General features: G+C 33.8%; 2 protein-coding genes across 2 annotated transcripts in view; one reads left to right on the top strand and one right to left on the bottom strand.

Moving 5' to 3' along the window:
* LOC138707285 (mucin-2-like) overlaps nucleotides 1–5,548 on the top strand; it is an 89,386-nt gene extending 83,838 nt beyond the window's left edge. Inside the window, exon 2 of the mRNA XM_069836603.1 lies at nucleotides 5,241–5,548. Coding sequence (XP_069692704.1) covers nucleotides 5,241–5,548 — 308 coding nt within the window. The remainder of the gene's footprint in view (nucleotides 1–5,240) is intronic.
* LOC138707521 (MOXD1 homolog 2-like) overlaps nucleotides 1–22,414 on the bottom strand; it is a 1,036,064-nt gene that overhangs the window by 576,426 nt on the left and 437,224 nt on the right. The gene's annotated exons all lie outside the window — the stretch shown is intronic.

The following is a 22,414-nucleotide window of genomic DNA, read 5'->3' as shown; positions in this document are numbered from 1 at the left end:
GAAACGCTATGCAAAGTGATTCGAGACATGGGATTTAGCTTTAAAGAATGTACAGGGACATCATTTTATTTTTACTGATATTTTAAATATTAACCTGGCTATATCTTCGGATTAAAGGTCTGGAACCGGAAACACCGCTTGCTCCCCCTTCCAAGACTGGAGTTCGATGATACTGGCGTAAACTACAAACAGATCACTTTACTAGGTATAGGAGGGAAGAAAAGTAGTCCATCCATTTATGTAAACTAGGAAATATTGCAATTTTGAGTTTGTTAATTTTCATTACGTTTTTGTTTAATCAAAATACCGTACTGTATTAACACTTAGTGTTTTTACTCACGAATTGAGCTATCCATTCGGACGTATTCATTATGCAGTGTATATTGTACTGTTACAGCACATTAGCGTACAATATAGAGAATGAAGTTAAATTGAAAAATAATCATAATATGGACATTTAAACACATTTTTGAAAATGGTGGCCGTTCATTTCGATGCAGGCTTCAGTTCTTTTCTGCATATTATCGCACTATAGACTATTGTACCTAATGCCAATTACCATTTTCATCCTTCGTACTAGTAACTCATGTTGAAATAATTCTATACCTACTCTATAAAAGAGTACCTTACGTACTGTAAATTTAATCTTCACTTATGCCCGATCCGAAATGATAAAATTACTCAGAAATGCTATCTACTGTCCGTCCAAGTGGTTATGCCTCAGGATCGTAGAAAGGAAGGAAATCACGTGACAGTTAATTACTTAACGAGACCCTTTTATTTAAGTTATGTTAAACAGTTGTATAATATTACGTAGAGTCCAATTCCTAACAGAAATTAATGTTTTCAGGAAAGAGCTAAGACAGCCCAGGTACTAGACTCTACAGAGGGGCGAACAAAAGCAGGTGGGGGAAACCGGGATGCGACGTAGGCAAACGGACAACAGTATCTGTGCGAAAATATAATTCAATATTGAAGGCTCTTTCGTCACTGTAAAACGCGAACATATTTATGGAACGTACTATACTAACTCAGTACTGCATACTCGGCCTCGGTTCTGTGTGGTCGACGGTTGGAAGTTTACTAGTAGAAGGGGTGGGAGTGAAGTACATTCAAAAAGTCAGGTACAATAAAAATTGAAGTAAAAATAAAATGATGTCCCTGTAGAAATACAAGATATATTTTAATTGAAAGAAATGATACTGTAGCATCGAGGACCAGTTATTTATGACACCGTTTGACGGAAGTTTGGCAACATCCCTATTCGGCAAGGTTCGTGGCCTGCTTTTTGAAGTGGTGGGGAAAAAAGCGGGTGGAATGGAGTGAGTACAGGCGTTAACATTTAACTTTTCCAAGAACGACGACAGCGCTGAAGGGACACAGATCCGATGGTCCGACAATACGAAAAATACACTACACGTATCAGATGTCCCCTTCGATGAAATTTAACTTACAATTGTCGGTTTGTGTATATCTGAAATATTTCACATGCTATTGGAAGTGAAAAAGTTAAATGGAGCACCCTGTATTATATACATAATAAATTTGTAAATTTTGATTTGCTTTTTCCAGTGAAAACTATCATAAATACAGCAATTTAGAAACATGTCACCAATTGAACGCTGAATCAGTGACGGATGAGTTGAGATTACACGGGTTCAGAAATGAGCTCACTTGTACTTTATTAAAATAATGTATAATTATGTAGCTTACATACATTTACCTATTGAAGCACTAGAACTGTACAGATGCAAACAAACGTTTCATGTAAAAGTAATCACATTTCTCCATCCCCAGAGGGCAAAACAAAATTAAAAAAACGCAAACACAGTCCTTGCTTTGTAGCAACTCCTGATGAAACGATACAACTTCAATTTCATTAAAAATTCGTAATCGCTCTTTAGAAAACGCGGGTTTTGCCAGTAGTGATCACAATATTGCAACCGGCTTTATGCAAACATTCTATTTTATGAGAATTAACAAATACAAACAATGTTTTCTTTTTATTAATGAGAGGCACTGTTTTCCTTAGCAACGTGTGAAACGAGTGGAATGTTTAGAATTGTGATCCTGCTAAAGAATCTTTTGCGTTTGTGCTAAAATATGAAACATTTTTTTTCCTTTTGTTTTCTTTAGCTCATGTTTCAGGTTTAGTGATCACATCAGATCATAGAGTTTTTATAAGACTTTTGTATATATACAAACGTTGTTTTAATGCGAGAGTTTTGAAATTCTCTTAAAATAATTAGTACGATATTTATAGTTTTTATGTTGGCGATATTATTGTTTTTAGACTAGTATACTGAATTGATTTCATCTTCATATGTTGAATAGTGATTATATTTAATTATCTAAATAAATGTATTTTTACTTTATAAATGATTGTCCCAACTAATTTTGGGGTGGCCGAGACGTAGATGGGACGATAATATTAATATGGATTTGAAAGAGGTGGGATGTGATTGTAGAGACTGGATTAATCTTGCTCAGGATAGGGACCAGAGGTCTGCATCGGACGTTTTCGCTCGAGCGTCATGTAGTTCATACCATAATCCGATAGGTAGCACACATGCATGATGGGTAAAATTGTCACGAGCGATAAATTCTCGAACGGTATAAGCCGAGCGCTAGACATTCGTTCTTGTTACAGTGATGAACTGTGTAGTAACATCATAGATGTTTATCATTTCAAAACTTTGCAGTGTTTAACTAACCTCTCCATAGTACAACTAAAAAACTTCTTTAAAATGTAATATAAATGTTGTAGGTAAATGCTTCCCCCCCCCCCCACACAGGAGTGATTTTGTTTTTGCCACATCTGATAGATGTTATTGGATGTAAATGTAATTTTTATAAACGGAGAACACAATCAAGATAATGCAAGAACTGTATCAAGTTTTCTAGTAATAATAATAATAATAATAATAATAATAATAGTAATAATAATAATAATAATAATAACAATAATTAGTGTAACAGTTGTGCAGCATGATTATTCGTTTTATTATATTTTCTGTGACGTTATCTCTGTACTAATATTGTTATTAATATATTGCTATATCAATAATACAGTATTTTGTAAAACGTTTCTACATTGTCGCAGTATCTTAGGCGGAACACTATGTATGGACCTATCATATTATATATGCGGTAAATCGAATATTGAATAATTATTAATTACCAATAATAACTGTATATCTAAGTTTTTCATACTATTTTATTTATAACTTCATGTTACTGTTTTGGTAGTTCCATTACACTGTTCCATTAAATGTTTGTCATAAACGAAAAAAATAAAGCCATATTTTTACCGTGTGAGCAAAACATATGTGTATCTTATCTGTCGCCTTCCATACAAGATAAGACATGTCGGTGAGATGACCTTGCACTGTGCTTCTATTTAGTACGAGCGTATCACGACCGATCGTAACTCACTCGAGGGTGCGACACTCGACCGAGTTCAAGCGAGCGATTTAACTCCAATGCAGCACTCTGATAGGGACCAATGGTGGGCTTATGTGAGGGCGGCAATGAACCTCCGGATTCCTTAAAAACCAAAAGTACGTAAGTAAATAAATAAGTGGGGATATTTCGGGCGTAGGGGTAACATCAGACGGTAATTCAATTTATCATATTTACCAGTTCCTAGCATCTTTTTCGCGCTTTTCGTTATATTCATACCGTTTGTATTTTTCTGCCCATTTTTAAATGCCCATTTTTAAATGCCCATTGTTGAATTATAACTGCAACTGTGTCGCGAGAAGCTGTTGAAAATAGTTTGTTAGTTATAGATAGTACTGTATATTGTTTTATTAAGGAAAGTTCCATCGAGTCAGCATTGAAGAATAAGCATGTTAGTATAATTTTCATGTGATACATATGTCTCTAGTATTAGAATGAAATTAAAGGTTCAATTTTCTCCCTATCTCATACGAAGTGAAAATTATTAAATTATTTACAGAAAATTGCATGCAACGAGGTAAATTCAGGCAATGCCGCCAGTATACAATCGAAAGTTTGGCGCCGTTCCGCGACGCAATTATGTATGTATGTATGTATGTATGTATGTATGTATGTATGTATGTATGTATGTATGTATGTATGTATGTATGTATGTATGTATTAACACTACAATTGGGTATACATCCGGTGGCAGTGATATATAATATACAATAATTACAATTACATGAAATAAAATAAAATAAACGTAAATGAAATAAAATAAAATAAACGTAAATCTATAAATAGTAGATGCAATAAACCTAGGACTATAAATAAAAACTATTCTATAATAACGCCTACGATAAGCAAAAGTAAATCTAACTTATAAGCACTTCTATTTCACCCAACTATTACAAATTTGAATAATTACATATCACCTTAATTAATTACATACCAACTTAATTACATATCCTAATTAATTACATATCACCTTAATTTATTGACATATCAACTAATTTACATATCGTCTTAATTAATTACATATAAACTTAATTAATTATATCAACTCAATTAATTACATGACACAACTTAAATAATTACACTGTACTTCCAATTACATTTTCAGTCTAATCTTCTCAACCTTTCCTTAAATGTATTGATTTTAAGAGGACCACCCTGAAAGATTGCCGGAGGTAAGCTGTTCCAGTCTACTATTGTGCGGTTAACAAAGGAAAATTTTGCCACGTCCGTTCTTTGTTTTCTACATTTATACTTCCTAATATGATCAGCCCTTCCTAAGTATGATGGTGTTGCTAATCTAGCATTGATATCGGTCCATGCTTTGGGTTCCATTTGTGCCTTATGATCCGAAAAATCTTGAGGAAGCAGTCTCTGCAATTAAATCGGGAAAAATTTCCTACAGAAAGCCTTCGGACCATTTCGATGTACCATGGTCAACAATGGACAATAAAGTTAATTATACAAATCCCGGTTCTATTGGAAGACCACGTGTCTTAGACAAATCAAAAGAAGACATGCTTATCCATGGAATATTAAGAGCTGCACATTGGAGATGGCTTCTGCAATGGCACCCGAGGCGGACCTACTTGGGGGAGGAGTTTCGCCTCGGACCGACAGGGGGACCCTGGGGGAAGTTGCCGAAGCAGGAATGGTATATGGATTTCTGTTGGCTGTAGGGACCGGTCGTTAGGGAGTCATGTGGTTGGGTTGGTGCGCGTAGGGGATCTATGGCACGCAACTCATTCCATATCGAGGGTTAGTGCAATAGATCTCAACAGGTCGCAGTGCTGGGCCATCCGTGTCCCTCTCACTTAAATTCCATTCCAATTCTGCTGATGCTTGGTCTCCCAGCTTTGAAGAAATGCTGAAGAGTGCCCGGTATGGACGGAACAGCACAACAAACACCCGACGAAGACGGAAACTGAATGTTCCTCAAGGAAGGTCCATTTCAACTCGTGATCTGAGGAATGGAGGAGATAATGACGACCATGATGAACCGACAATAGGTGACGTAGATTTGAGTGAATCTCCAGTGGAAACTAGGAGCGACTCTAATGGAAATGAGAGAGCTAAGAGAAGAGAATAAAATCTCAGAAGATTACATCATTCAAGAGGAGGTTGAAATCGTACAAGAGGAGAAGCAGGATAGAATCACAGTCTAGTATATACAATCACGAAGCTCAATACGTAGCAAATATGCAAACATTAGATAGCTGTTCACCACTAGGATCGCTAATATCGCCTCATTACAGGCAATGCAAAATAGTACCGGCACAGTCTATTGTTTATAGCACCCTCAAAACTCAAGCTCCGTGACTGTATATAGTAGACTGTGATAGAATCTTAAAACAGGAGGCTTTGTGTTAGTGAAATATCCTTACTGGAAAGGAAATAAAGTCGCATATAGGGCACACGTTGGAAAAATATAAGCTTAAATGCATGTATGTGCTACAACTACAAGTTACAACATATCACCATTTTAAAGGAACAACTATTCAGGTTTTATGTCTAAAGTGGTAATTTGTAATACAAACTGCTGAGCCATTTATACCCAAACCCACACATTCTGAAGTTGAAATTGCGATACAAGCTCTGAAAGAACGTACAAGTCTACAGGTATCGATCAAATTCCAGCATAATTAAAACAAGAGGGTGGAAACGCATTATGTACTAAATTTTTTAGGCTTATACATTGAAACTTCCCAATAGCGGACACCGCCGGGGAGAAATTAAATGTCCGTTATTGAGAAGTGTCCGCTATTTAGAGAATCGTTAGTATGTATACAGTACATTAAAATTTCTCATACATACTCAACACTATATTTTACAGTACAGTACAGTAGACAGTGAGATTGTTTGCAGTATTCATCCAGAGAGAAATCGTACCAGTAAATCTTTTGTAAATAAAATAAACATCAGTCACTGCACCACTTCACCTTTCACAAATAAATCTAGAATTGCATTCTCAGTGTATGATTTTAAAATAACATCCTTGTTTTTCAAAATTTCACTAACCTGAGTTTTTGCCACATTAAACTTTGTGGCCAGCTCACGAACACTTAATTTCTCCTTCTATTATGCTTTACAATATCCACTTTCTCTTTTACTGACAAACGTTTACGTTCTTGTGGCATTTTTAATGCGATTATACTTCCGATCACTCAACTTGACAAACTAAGAAAGTACGGACTACTCACGTACGGTATCACAACTAACAACTGTGCTGCTTACCTTCAATAAAGTACAAGAACGTTCAAATGCACGATAATGATTGTTGCAAAGAATTCCGTTATTATTCCGTTTAATTTACAACCGTCTTTTTCTTTTTTCCTTTCACGCTGTCCGTTATTTGGAAGTTTTAATTGTTGTTGGGAGATACATTTCAGTGTCCTCGTCCGTTATTGAGAATGTCCGCTATTTGGAAGAATTTTATCATAAGGGCCAATATTATTTTGCAGGGGAATTTTAAAATGTCCGCTATTGAGAGGAGTCCGCTAATGGGAAGTGTCCGTTAAGGGAAGTTTCACTGTGCATGCTAGTACGTCACCAATGGAGTAAGTCGAACCATGGCACAATATTTTGAAAACATATTCTTTTAGGAAACGGCTGATCCACTACGTCTACAAGTTTGATGCGTATGAACTTACTATTCACATCTTAGATTTTAATACTGATTTTATTTAAATATTGTGTCTGTCTGAGGCAATCAACAGCTTATAATTATGGCTATCCCCGAAATTTAATTGGCGTCTCTCCAGTCTGACTATGAACTGTAAGTCATCCGTTACTAATCCTCATTAACTCAATATCACAAAGAAGACTATATTATGTATCTTTTGGGACAATAGCTCCCTGTAATTTAACATACGACTTCTTGTTTCCGACGAGTGTACACCATTAAATAAATTAGATGTTAGCGGGCGATTTAAATTAAAATTATGCCACTTTTTCACTACTTCAGAGATGATTACTTCAAGTAGGTGCCACAAATTGCAAAGAATTCGCTGTTAGCTGCTGTTATACTGACATTAGTGTCAGGAACAAGGCATAATCGTCTGCAAAAAACCACGTAATTACAGTACTGAAGAAGTTATAGGCTACAATCCACATACCGCTAGCTGTTAGCACAGTATTCAGGAACAACTCTATCAAGAATGCGTCGCAATTAGAAACAACGCTCAACTCTAATACGTCCAGTTACATTATGGTATGTCAACATACCAGAGTTTATTCAGTTAGAAATGATATGTTACATGCTAGAAGTGGGAGCTTCGATTCCGGGTTGAGGCATGAGAATTTTCTTGTCATTGTATTGTATCGATTCATACATTGGTTCACAGCTAGAATATGGAACAAGTCAAAAACTTAATACTATTATAAAGTCTTAATTTATAGTCACAGTCTAGATGAAATATATAGGCCTACAGAAGAGATTTACAATATAGTCTACTAGTACAACACAAAGTTTTAGTATCAATTTCATGAAGTGTTATTGAATGTCATGAATTCACCTACAGAATAGAAGGCGTGAGAAATTAGGTACGTCTTTAATTTGGCCCTAAATAATCTTATGTTTTGAGTTTCATTTTTTATATCGATAGGGAGATTATTAAAAATTTTTACTGCCATATAACGCACTCCTTTTTGAAAGCACGATAGACTTGCCGATGGAGTATGAAAGTCATTTTTTTGACGTGTATTTATGCTATGAACTGTTGAATTAGTTACATGGGCATTATTTGTAGTTTTTTTAAAATAGTCCTACAAGATTCCTTAGATTTGGCACCTAATATTATTCTAATTACTCTTTTTTGTAATAGGAATATACTGTTACTATCTGTGGAATTTCCCCAGAATATTATTCCAAATCTCATTACTGAGTGAAAGTATGCAAAGTATATTGTTTTTAAGGTATTGATATTTACTATCTTTACATAGATCTAATAGCAAAACATGCTGAATTTAGTTTGGGGGTAATTTATTTAATATGATTTTTCTAATTTAACACATTATCGATTTTTAAGCCAATAAATTTGGTTGTTGTTGTTTCTAATAAGGATCTATTGTTAATTATTGCACTAGAAATTTGCGAGGTTGAATTTGGACATGATTTAAATTGATTATGTTAGTTTTGTTACAATTTAATACTAATTTATTGACTGAGAACCAGTCACATATTTTGAAGAGAATTTCCTCTGTTGAAGATTGGAATGTGTTGGAGGTATTGGCTGTAATTACTATACTTGTGTCATCTGCAAATAATATGCGATGACCTACATATTTTATTAGGGGGGTGAGATCATTTATGAACACTAGAAAAAGTAGGGGACCTAATATTGATCAGTCATAATTTCAAGATCCGCTTTATCAGTTAAGGCCCCCCTCATTCATGTTGAAATCTATAACGATACTTGTCGCAAGCGGCCGAAAGCATGAAATTTATATTTTTCTCCATTAATGACCCAATCGCGAATCGAATACGGGACCTTCCGGCTTGCAGCGTAACTCAACACCAGTGCTACCGCGAGCCTCCGACGGTAACATATTCACGATGTCAAAATTACACTAAATGTAAAATTTACTGCGAAGTGTCGATAAATGAGTAAAGGTGAAGATGATAAATTGACTGATAACCATAGGTAGGAAGTTCGTACCAAAACAGTAGATTTCAGTTGAGTACAGCGAGGAGTATAGATATCACCCGCGCCTCGCGCAGCTCCCGCTCGCTACAGACGATATACAGTTCACATAAACAACGCATAGCATCATTTTGTGGAACTATGTACGGTCGTGCATAGTTTGAAAAATATTTTTAATTTACAATAATAGTTTAGGTTTTGAACAGTTCAGAGTACTTTTTTTTTTCTGAGCATAAAAGAAGTATTTCTCTTGATAAAATGAAAATGTTCACTGTTATTTGTTTTAATGAGACTAGAATCATAATTTTATACCTTGTGTTATTTTTATATGTATGGGTACATTATTTTAGATTAGGAGTTACGAATTTTATAATTACAAATAACTGTTTTTTAATATTATTAGTTCATTGTTTTCTTTTTCTAAGGCCGTGGACAATTGAAGCACAGGTTTGGTTATCACCCGGCTGAACATGTTTGTCGTTCTGGTTCATAGACATTGAGAGCTGCTCTACTATTTTTCATTCAGTAGAGATATAGTCCAAGCTCACACAACTTAACAGTTTCGGTACCGGTACCAACTTTCTAGCTCTGGAGATAACTGATATGAAACATCAAATATTTATAACACTTTCTTAGATAATACACTAATATCGATTCATTTTTGCATTGGTGTTATAGGACATCTGATTTCAACTTAACCTAGACACTTATTCAATTGTATAGACCTGCCCTGGACACAATTGGGAAATAAAACGGAACTCAGAATCATTTTCGCTTACACTGCCTTCTAAACAAACGCAAGTAGGCACTGTACACCTAGTGATGGATTTAAGAGCGATCAGCGAGAGTCGAAAGTTCGTAAAAGCTATGATGCCTCCCTTATACAATCCGTCACTGAGCAATGCTTACCTTGCGGTGTACTCGACTCAGCCGGGGAAGGTGGAATGGGAAGTTAAGGGGAAATCTGCATGACTCGACTGCGTTATTAGTATCCGGGCCTGGTATAGGCTATACACATGGATGCAGAAATGAAAATACTGTATTAACCTCCATAATCTTCAAAAGTTTCAGGTCTTTTGGACAAAACATTTTTGTGTACGAATATTTATGTAATTTTATTTTTCTTAAGAATAGTCCGTTACAACAAAAAACCTAACTTATTATTTTCACGGACAACACATTCTACATAAGAACTCAGCCTTTTAAAAGAACTGGGTAATGATTTGGGATAAAAACTCGATTTTTTTATTCTGTGTATCAAAAAGAGTGCGACAGTTGATGTTAAAAACAATATACAGGCCTATTGTGGGGTACCTCTGTAGTAATTTAATAGCCTCTTTACATATGGCGGCGCATTTAATTAATGCATTCTTTTTCTTGTTAAATTCAGTTATCCATAATTTAATATTTTTCAAAATTAAGTCCATTTCTGGCTGAAACTACTGGATCTATTTACATGAAACTTTTACAGTGTTTTCTACAGCCCGTGTTCTATAAAATAGACCTACAGGCTTATGAATATTGCACACATAATATAAGAATATATATATATATATATATATATATATATATATATATATATAGTGAAACCTGTTCAATTCGGAACCTGAATAACCCGGAATCCTGTCTAATTTGGAATAATTTATTGGTCCCATCGAAATTTGTATGTATTATGTGTAATTTTTTCTTAATAAAACGGAAACTGTCCAACGCGGAAACGGAAACTGTCTGCTACTGTTCAAAACGGAAACAATATTTTGGACACACACTATATTTTGTAACTATATTTTGAAACAGCGTGTAATTTCAAGGAATATACGAAATATGTAGGTCACTAAGATAAAAACAAGTTTTCTTTGCAAAATTGTAGAGGGTACGAGGGTGTGTTAGCCTGTCGGTCATAAATTTTATTACCCTGTTGACTAGGCAGACGAGTCCCTTCAAAGATTTTCACACCCGTATACTGTCCTAGCTAAACAGAGTGCAAGTGTAGTGATTTCCAGGTAAAAAAAAAAAAGTTGCATAAAATGTGGCATTAACATTAAGTGATGAAGTAAAAGTTATCGAGATAAAGGAAAATTAGAAACAAAGTCTAGTGGCCGGTTTCACCAAGCTTCTTTAAATCAGCACAAACGACTTGTCAGCAAATGGATCGTTTAATTTTAACGGAATCTTTAAAAGTTGACTGTTTCACCAAGCCTCGTATCTTTAAAATTAACAGGCGTTTACTAACGAGGGGATTTTGTACTTGTATCTTGCATGTTTTGTTTTTCATACTATCATGGCTTCGAAATCGCGAATTTCATTGGTTACATATGATCATAGCTGACTTTGTTTGGCATGAGGAAACAATCATAGGCAAACGGGTAAGAGGCAGTAATTTTAAGAACATCTTCCTAAATACAGTATGTTGTCATACCGCAATTAAAAAAAAAAGACAGCTGCTTCCAAATGTAAATAATAGAAATGTAGAGCAGTTAAATTGTAGCTTCTAAAGGAAATCTGAGAAAATTTAGCGGACTACAAGGTCGACAGCTTAAAAATTGATGCAACGTTAATTCTATACAAAGCATTCTAAGCAGTTATATTAGGCCTAAATTTAGGACGGGAAATCGCCTCTTCCATAAATTGCATACTACTTTTCCACTGTATTTCATGCAGATTTATTAGTACCCTGTAACAATTTTGCCATACTTCTGTGGCAGGATTCAGGAGAGATGTCATTAAATTGGATTTTAAGGGGTATCCATTGTCTCCTAAAAGAAAATCTCTTTGCACCCTTTTCATTTAAAAGGCATCCTCCTTTGGAATGTTGTGCTATCCGTGTAGACCGTAACATTATCTTAAACCGAGAAGAATCTGTTGGAGAGGCGTTAAGTGGGTGACTCCTATCTGTCTATTCTAACCTATTATAATAATAATAATCCGTGGCGCTACAGCCCGTGAAGGGCCTAGACCGACCAGCCGGCTGCTGGCCTCACGCCCACATGCCGAAGCAGAGGTGGACGATCATCCAACCAGAATGGAGGTATCGTGTGGTTAGCACGATGATCCCCCCAGCCGTTATAGCTGGTATTCGCAACCGGATTTCGCTACCTATCGTAGCTCCCCAAGTGCATCACGATGCTGGGTGGGCACCGGTCCCATACACTGGCCGAAATTTCATGAGAAAATTTCTTCCCCCATGAGGACTCGAACCAGCGCGCATTCCATAACGCGAGTCCTAGGCGGGATGCCTTAGACCGCGACGCCACGGCGCGGGACCTAACCTATTATAATTTCAATAAACTAGCGCTGAGGTAGTTCTGAGGTAGAAGTGAAAGTCGTTGAACTTATAAGGGATTTTTTTGTGGTAATGCAGTTGATCGTATATGCAAGGCATAACAAAAACCTAAACTAATCAAACGTAACCTGTCACAGATTCGTATGTGCAAGGTGTATAAGCAGAGTACGAAGGAAACTACCTCAGCGCTAGTTTAGCCACAATTTTTCTATGCGGAGCTTTACATTGGCCTATGAAATTGTTTGAATATTGAAGGTAAAATAGGATCTTCTATTGCATAATCTTTTGGCTATATTACTGCCAGGATATACGATTGGAACATGTACACAATCTATGTTGTCTATGACAACATAAAATTTAGCTACAAGCTTATTAGGCCTATAGAAATAATGACTATTGTAATGTTGATAGTACGTCTGATAATTTATTCACATATCTAGACAATACAGCTTTTGATACCCCGTTCATATCATCAATTACTATTTCAAAACTTCCCGCAACGTTATTTTAAAACGAGAAGAATCTGTTGAAGAGGCGTTAAGTGGGTGATTTCTATCTGTCGTATTCTAACCTATACAGTATACCGGTATTCAGTTTCTTCTAGAATCATTCTTATACTTATTTCCTTAATGTGTAGCTTTCGTGGAATTCTTTATCACTTAAATCTTCAAAATGATTATTCCGAGTGTTATTACAACATATAAGTTCGTCGTTATGTTGAAGTTCTAAATAAAGAACTTCATCATCGAATAATTACGTCCGCCATGTTGTTGACTTCTTAACGCATCGTTACTGTTTTAACGCGACGAATAGGTCCTAATAAATTAACGATGGATTTAAAGATGCGTTAGCAATAATGATACTTGGTGAAACACAAAAAATTGACTAACGTGTCATTAAATTATTTAACGAGACGATATAATGATAACGAAGGTTGCTGAAACCGGCCATATGTGAAATAATATTGAAGTACAGTTGTGGAAAACTCGGGTGTGACACTTTAAAAAATAAAGATCATAATTAGTGAGTGGCGTGCGGCCAATATTGGTGACACAAAAGGAACCAGAAAGCAACTGTTTATGTGGAAATAAATGAACTGTTGTGGAAGTGACTTCTTCATGACCTCTCAAAGAACAAGCCAATTTCTGGATCTGTTCTGCAAAGCAAGCTATTGAACTGGGAAAGAAATGAAATAAACCAGAATTCAAGGCTTCTAATAGATGGCTCTTAGACCAATTAATTAATAATGTGCAGTGATATGGAGTACAGTATTAGAGTATAGTGTTAGATATTAAATAGAATGAGATTAGTAAACTTTAGTAATGTTTAATGACTAATGAGTGAGTTATGATAATATTTATACATAAAATGAGATTTTAATCAAGATGATTCACCAAAGTAACAAGCGACAGAAAGCTGATTTAATGTGACGAGTGTTAAACGGAATATTTTGTACTTCTTGCAGTTTGCGGCATGCCATTTTGTTTTTCATGTATATGAATGACAAAATATTCCATTTTAATGTCACACCTGAATAATACGGAAACCTGTCCACAACGGAAAAAAAATTAGGACCATGTCACTTCCGTCTTGAACAGGTTTCACTGTATATACGCTTTAAAAATGTCAAACATTATTAAAGTATATTTTTCTGTTTCACAAAGGCTCAAATATCTAAATAAATATCGCTTTAGATTTTACAATATACATTACTCGAGCACTTAAAAAATTTCAAGGATTATTAGTGAAGACTGTAGCAAGTAATTTGCGCTTAAAGTTTCAGGTAGGACTACATTCAGCAAAGTGGGAAGAGAGGTTATCAAACAGTTTTACTGATTATTCTGCAGGAACTTAAGGGAATTGGGTAGTGATTCCTGTACGATTTAAGCATTTTTAGTACAGAGATAAATAAAAATTGCCATGTCTATACAGTAAATAATTCTGAATTTAGTGGTATGGAAGACAATAATTATTTATACAACTGCGAAAGGAGCACATCTCAAGCACCACAAAATTCGAATCAATTTGAGACATTCCATAAGTCAGTCATGTCGATTGATGCCCATAGGAGCAAGCGCCCGCTTTAGAGCTCAGCAGAGCCTGAGCGCTTTAAAGTGGAAAGGGAAGAGACAGACGAAAGAGGTAGTATATGCCGCTTGGTCGAGCTATATTCAGGGATGGCCAGTACTGATTCAATGGATAAAGGGAAGAAAACATATTAAAACTGCATCCATGTTAATTTTTAGATTTGTCTGAGAAGTATAAGTGCATTACTAAATGTAATTTTTAATTTTAATGCTCATTTTTCACAAGTTTCATTTTTTTATTCAAAAGAAATATTTTCTCAACTTTCCTTTATAGAAAAGTGAAATTTTCAGATATAGGTCTATTTATTTAGTAGCCTTACGGAATGTTTTCGTAAATCTAATATACTGTAAACACGTATTACTGAAGATAGTGTACTGAAAATTCTGAAAATATTCGCATGGAAATTGTTTGTAAGAAAATGAATTAACAAAGCAACTGCTATTACATCATAAGCAAAAGATACGTGCCCATGTGTTGTAAAAATGTCAGCTCTATAGCTTCAGCAGATTTCGAGAAAATTATTTAATATTCTGATGATAGGAAGTTGCTCACCAATATCACCTCAAAAGCATAATGCGATAAGAGTTTTGTTATGGAACATTAATTACACTTAAAACATATACAGCACCTAGGTACTTTCTTTGTACTGTATTATTGTTTTGTTTGGTTTATTGGTTACTTTTATAAGAATAAAGGTACCATCAATATAAATTCCAAATTATCATGTCATACTCAATCTGTTTTTTTTGGGGGGGGGGGATATTACTTTCTTTATGAATGGTGTGTTTCATCCAATTAGTGCAGTATAGTTGTACTACTATGGAATTTATGTTAATATTCCTTCTTAACTCTTTATTATGTTATTAACATTTAAAACACAACTGCAATATTAAAAAATTGGTATTAGTACTTTTGTTTTACAGACAATGTAGATAATATCAAACAGAAATAAGCCATATAAATATAACGACATAAAATATCATGTTCAGTCTGAAGTTTGTGCACCACTGTTTTTTTTTTAAATCCAACAGGTTGCTTATTCATATACACAACCCTTCCCCTTTCCATACTTATCGCTTGATGCCCGCGCACTACGTCAAGTTCAGAAAAATGCGCTTGCTTTGACATCACTGCCATAAGTTATACCATATAAATATGCATGATTAATTTGTCCAGTTAGATATGTAAAGTTATATTTCTTTAACGTATTATAATTCTGAAAAAATACATACTGCACGCTAATTCAAAGTTAAATAAAGACTTGAATGAGATATCGATTGCAATAAGCTGGGCCCTCAGACAGCAGTGTTGCATGTTCCAAGCCGCATTAGAGATTACCAGTTTCCAATTACATTGCGTCTGGCTAGGAACATTACGTGGATTGATTTCTTTATAATGCCACCCTCTTATTCCTGATCGCTGCCACACTTCACCAACAAGCACATAAATCTTCCAAATCGATCCACGATTTGATGTCAAATTATAAACTCTGGAAACACTCAACATTTATTGCCCTATGGAAAGAAATTTTTATTTCGAGACTATCGTAGCACGGTCACGGTAAGGAGAATACAGGATGTCCCAAAAAATAAGCGGCCTAACATCATAAATGTGTTCCTCATAAGTAAATAATAAAAATAATTTATATGTACGCAAGTTCGGAAATGCTTGGTTTACGAGTTATAAAATTTTACAAGTGCCAACGTCTTTATCTCCCGCAGGTTGTTTCTTGCACAACGATATAGGTTTGGAAGAAAATCTCGAAAAAACGAAGTATATAATTATGTGTCGTGAACAGAACATAGTACGAAATGGAAATATAAAAATAGGAAATTAATCGTTTCAAAAGGTGGAAAAATTCAAATTTTTTGGAGCAACAATAACAAATGAAGAGTCCACTGCAAGAATGATGGATGTCACTTTCTTGTCGAAAATGAACCAAGACTGTCAATGCATAGCTTAAGACATATACAGTAGAATGTACATAGAGGGTTATATGGCATTAACACTGATAGTCATTGTCTAGTAATGGTCGGAAAATCACAGTTAAGCTTTGAGCACTAAGCATTTCACACTTTCAATTGCTTCTCCTGAAAAATGCATTCCAAATGACATCCATCATTCTTGCAGTGGACTCTTCAAATATAAATGCCACTCGAGAGGAAATTAAAAGCAGAATAAATATCCGGAATGCTTGCTGTTATTCGGATGAGAAGATTTTGTCATCAAGTCACCTTTCAAAAAGGCTGAAAGTTAGAATTTATAAAACAATTATATTACCGGTTGTTCTGTATGGTTGTGAAACTTGGATTCTCTCTTTGACAGAGGAAGAGAGGTTAAGGATCTTCGAGAATAAGGTGCTTAGGAAAATATTTGGGGCTAAGAGGGATGAACTGTACGCATTTTATTTCTCAACTAACATAATTAGGAACATTAAATCCAGACGTTTGAGAAGTGCAGGGTATGTAGTACGTATGAGAGAATCCAGAAATGCGTATAGAGTGTTAGTTGGGAGACCCGAGCGAAAAAGTTCTTTGGGGAGGCCGAGACGTAGATGTGAGGATAATATTAAAATTGATTTGAGGGAGGTGGGATATGATTGTAGGGACTGGATTAATTTTGCTCAGGATAAGGACCGACGGCGTGTTTGTACGAGGACGACAATGAACCTTCGGATGTCTTAAAAGCAATTTGTAAGGAAGTAAGTTCCTTTCTTGAAGAATAAGGCACTGCTTAACACAATCTGGTAGCTGTCTGGATATTGGTACATTCCTGTTTCCAATTAGATTATTGAGGTCAATTTTCGCTTTGCATTCACTCAATGATAGAATAATCATTTACTTGCAAGAAAATTGTTAACAAATAATACTGATTCAACTGAAATACTGACACTGGTTCGATTGTATATACCTCCAGTTGGATGTAAAAGAAATTTGTTATTTTATATTAAAATATCGGGAAATACATTCTAGGCATATCTGAACTCGTCTTAATTAACATATTACGCAACCAATTTATTGATTGAGGCAATTAATCTATATTTCCGGTAGAGAAAAGTTAACCAGGAGTCAATATAGAATTAACAATGTTATTTATGTTATAGAACATTCAGTTTTACTTGCTTTCTTTCTCAAACAACTCAATTTATTTCCTTGTTTTGGTCATGATAGAAATTAAGGTCTCGTATAAATATATGTCGGTTTATTATTGTTTTATTTCTTGTCAACGCTGATTCGTTATAAGCCACATCTCTCTTTTGCGTTTTCATTTTGTTTTATTTCTCTTGTTAGTGAGTTGCATATTCCTGTTTTTTAATGTCACTCATGTAATTCATTAGCAGTAATTAAAAGTTACATGGTTCATTTATATTTATGTGCAGAATGACTTTGATAGGCATCTAGCCTATGTACTTTCCTACACGTTATAATAAGTAAGTAAATAAATAAATGTTTGTAGAGAAAGAAAATTATACCTTGAAAAAATGTTTAAGATTCCTACAAACGATGTAAACTAAGTCTAATTGGATAAAAGAATTAGAAAATAATGTAAGCAGTTTAGGACTAAATTGGTTATGCCAAAAATTGGCGAAATTAATATAAATTTAATAGGTAAAATTATAATGGAGAGGGGTAACGAGATAGTGAGACAAGAAATTTTTAGCAAGTTAAAGGGTTTAAAATCATTAATATATTACAAAGAAATGAAAATCATGTGGGGACAGGAAGAATATACAAATTTAACAGGGAAGAAAGGATGGGATTATCGTGACGGAGGTTAAGGAATAGAAGAAGAGACATAGGAAAAGTTATAGTTATATGTCCTTTATGTAATAAAAAAAAAAAAAAAAAAAAAAAAAAGACGCGTTATACATTCTACTGTCTTGCCCAGAAAATGTCAGAAGAAGAAGAAATTTAATTCATTAGGCATTACTAAAATTGCATATAGAAAATTGTATAACACAATAAACGGAAGAAAATTGAGGAAACTCGGAGATTTTTTGTATATAGTAAAGAAAAATGCAAGGATAAACTAAGGTATAAACATATGTACATCTATACTAATAATAAATCTGTAGCCGAAATTTTTCTGGTAATTTTCGATTTTCCAAAAATAATTGGTCCTAACATATATAATTAACGACACTGAAACCGAAAATCGCTTTTTTGAAATTTTTGTTTGTATGTCTGTCTGTCTGTATGTTTGTTACTTCTTCACGCGATAATGGATGAACGGATTTTGATGAAAATTGGAATATAAATTATGTTTGTTGTAACTTAGATTTTAGGCTATATAGCATTCAAAATACATTATTTAAAAGGGGGGGTTATAAGGGGGCCCAAATTAAATAAATCGAAATATCTCGCTTATTATTGATTTTTGTGAAAAATGTTACATAACAAAAGTTTCTTTAAAAGTAATTTGCGATAAGTTTTATTCCTTCAAAAATTTTTATAGGGCTGATACTTAATGAGATAAATGAGTTTTAAAATTAAAATAACTGCCATCTAAGGCCGTGTAATGAATTAAAAAACAAATGACTTCGTCTATAAGGTGCCTTGGACAGCAACAATCGAAAGCTATGAAAGATAGCCTACAGAAAATGTTTCTGTGTTTATATGAAGTAATATCGGAAGCTAAATTAACCGATTTGTATAATTGATTATTATTTCACCATTGGAAAGTGTAGTTTCTCTAGATGGACATAATGTCATTACAGTAACTTCTGATATAATATAATATAATATAATATAATATAATATAATATAATATAATATATGTAATGTAATATTATACAATATAATTTAAGTTATTTGAAGGGTTCAGAACCATAGTGGGCCAAACGCCATTTACTGAATACGTAGAAAACAAGGGTTAAAATTAAGTTATTAGCATAATTCAATGGAAACCTATAACAAGTAAAATAAAGTACACACATTAAATCTAAATGATGTCAATGTTCATTAAAATATGGTTGCATGTAATAAAAATTAGAAACATGTTAAAGGAATTGTCATTGCACCAATGAGTGGTCTCTGGACCAAAATGATCGCATTTTAATTATTTAAATACAATTTAAATGAAGTAACATATTAAACGAATTATCCTTCTATCAAACACGAATGTTCCCTGGATCAATTGTCCTATTTTAATTATGTAATTACTTTATATTTATTTCTAACGGGTGCAGCGGAGCGCACGGGTACAGCTAGTAAGAAATATTAATTGAAGGGAAAGAGTTTCTGTTAAGAAATAAATAGAATGATTGCAAGTAGTATGCTGACGATACAACTTTTGTTATCACACATAATAATACTGCTGAGTTAGATTTTATGAAACAAGCTGTATTTGCTGAAATAAGAAAGTGGTTTTGAATTAATGGATTTATTGTTAATGATGAAAAACTCAGGTGTTAACTCTAAGTTTGAAACAAACCCAAAATAATGTGATAAATGAATCTGTAAAGATGCTGGGAATGTATTTGGATCCTAAACTAAGGTGGAATAGCCATGTCAGTTATGTATGTAAAAGAATTTCTAGAGTAATTTATCTCTTGAGAAGAATCATGTACAAGATTCCCAAACATTATTTAAAACAAGTTTACTATGCACTATTTGAAAGTGTTATTAGATATGGATTACTTTTATATGGAAATAGTTCTGACCTTCCAAACATTCTATTACTGCAGAAAAAGGCAGTTCGTATTATAACAATGTCACCACCCAGACTATCATTTAGATCTCTTTTCAAAAATGAAAAGATTAAGACAGTCTACAATCTATATTATATTTTTGAACTTTTAACGTATGTAAACAAGAATATTACTAATTATACAAGTATAGTACATCTGCATCGCTATGAAATAATGACCAATTAAATATACCACATGTCAGGTTGCAAAAAACACAATCAAGCTATGTAATTACTGCAATAAAAGATACCTACAAATATAAAGGCACTTAATGAAACACAATTTAAATTTCAGATTAAGAGATGGCTACAAAATAATCCCTTTTATAATATGAATGAATTTTTTTAAAATTATGTAGTATTTTAGTTCAATTTTATTATTTTTTTAATCTTTTAATATTTTAAATATTGACACATTGTTTTTTATATTATCACATTGACGAGGATTCTTGTATTCTTGTACCTTCAGGCTAATAAAGAATATGAATGAGTATAGAATATATAGTGATAGTTATTAACAGTAAAATGCACTTAAAGGAACTTCATTAACGAATGATACACAATTGTACATATTGTACATAATTTTGATGACAATAAGTCTGTAGAGTGAATGAATGAATGAATGAATGAATGAATGAATGAATGAATGAATGAATGAATGAATGAATGAATGAATGAACAGACAAACAACAAAGAAACAAATAAACAATACATAAATAAATAAACAAACTTTACAGCATGTGATTTGGAACGTAGAAATTTTCTTTTCTAAATCATAGCTCAAAACGTAACATACTGGAGCCTAAATAGTTTAAAAAAACATTAATTTACTCTATTCTCGTGTTATTAAAAATAATATTTCCTCTCAATTAATGTTCGCACAAAAAATTATTAATTTTATTATATATAATGGCAGTCAATAACTTTGTCAATAATAAATAACTTTTGTAACGTACCGGTATCTCACTGCAAGTCTTCCCGTATCCTCTTTTGTTATCGTCGGTTCTCAAACCTCTCGTAATAAACGAAATCATCCTGTAGATATCGCAAGCCAATGTGTCACAAATCTGTCAGTCAACAAAACAGAAGGAATCACTGCGGTATTTTAGGAATCCTTCAGCATCAATGTTCAAATATATTTATCTTAAGCTGCTAAACTTTACTGTGTCTTCAGCAATAATTATTTCTTTATAACACTCTAATAAAGTGGGATAGAATGCAGGTCCTATTAATTTAATTTACAGGAACGCCTCGGAATGGAAGCCGGTAACAGCAGATTTCGAGGCCTGAACTGTGGCCTTCTGTAACTCCCGTAGAGCACGCAATCACGACAGAAACCCATTCATTCCTCCCGGGGAATTCGCATGACATTTTTGTACCGTAAAATATGAGGACAGTGTGTGTCATATATTCACATGCTTCCTTCACCTGGTACCACTTGAAACCAGATTTCTGTCTTTCTTTGAACTCTGTTTTCAGATAGATTCGCGTCGAAGTAGACCTACGCCTAAATATAATAATAATAATAATAATAATAATAATAATAATAATAATAATAATACCAACAATAATAGAATCTTAAACTTTGTGCAAATTACGCCAAGAATTTGAAAGAAAACCAAAATACTCTACCATGTCAGGATATTCTATAATAATAATAATAATAATAATAATAATAATAATAATAATAATAATAATAATAATAATAATTTATTTTAGCTGGCAGATTTAAGGCCGTAGCAGAATTAAGCTAAAATACATAGAATGTTAATATATTTCAAATAATGTTAGATAATAGAAAGAGATTATTATGAGACAATTTTGAAAATACAGCACTATCAGGATGCATGTCTAAAGGAAGGAGTAACAATGTAGACAGTGATAGTTTAAGTCAGTATGATTGGAGTGAAATGCTAAGAAGGTTATCTTTTAAGCTGTTTTTAAAGGTGTTTATTGTCTTGCAGCCCCTAATACTTTGTGACAGGAAATTCCATTGTCGCGAGGTAGATACTGTAAAAGATGATGAATAACGAGATGTTCTATGAAGAGGTATACTTAACGCGCCACAGATAAGTGATCTGGTATTTACGTCGTGGTTAGAGTATAGATAAGAGAAACGAGACGAAAGGTATGGCACCACATTGAGTGTCTTGCCAGATATAAAAACGTATGACGACTAACACATTTTGAAATAATACAAGTGATATCTATACACCCGAACAAAATAAATTATTACAGAATAAATACTGAAGAC

Source organism: Periplaneta americana, chromosome 10 (assembly GCF_040183065.1).
Source record: "Periplaneta americana isolate PAMFEO1 chromosome 10, P.americana_PAMFEO1_priV1, whole genome shotgun sequence".
Classification (NCBI taxonomy): Eukaryota; Metazoa; Arthropoda; class Insecta; order Blattodea; family Blattidae; genus Periplaneta; species Periplaneta americana.
Note: the sequence above shows the minus strand (reverse complement) of the source record. Positions and strands in the feature narration are given on the sequence as shown.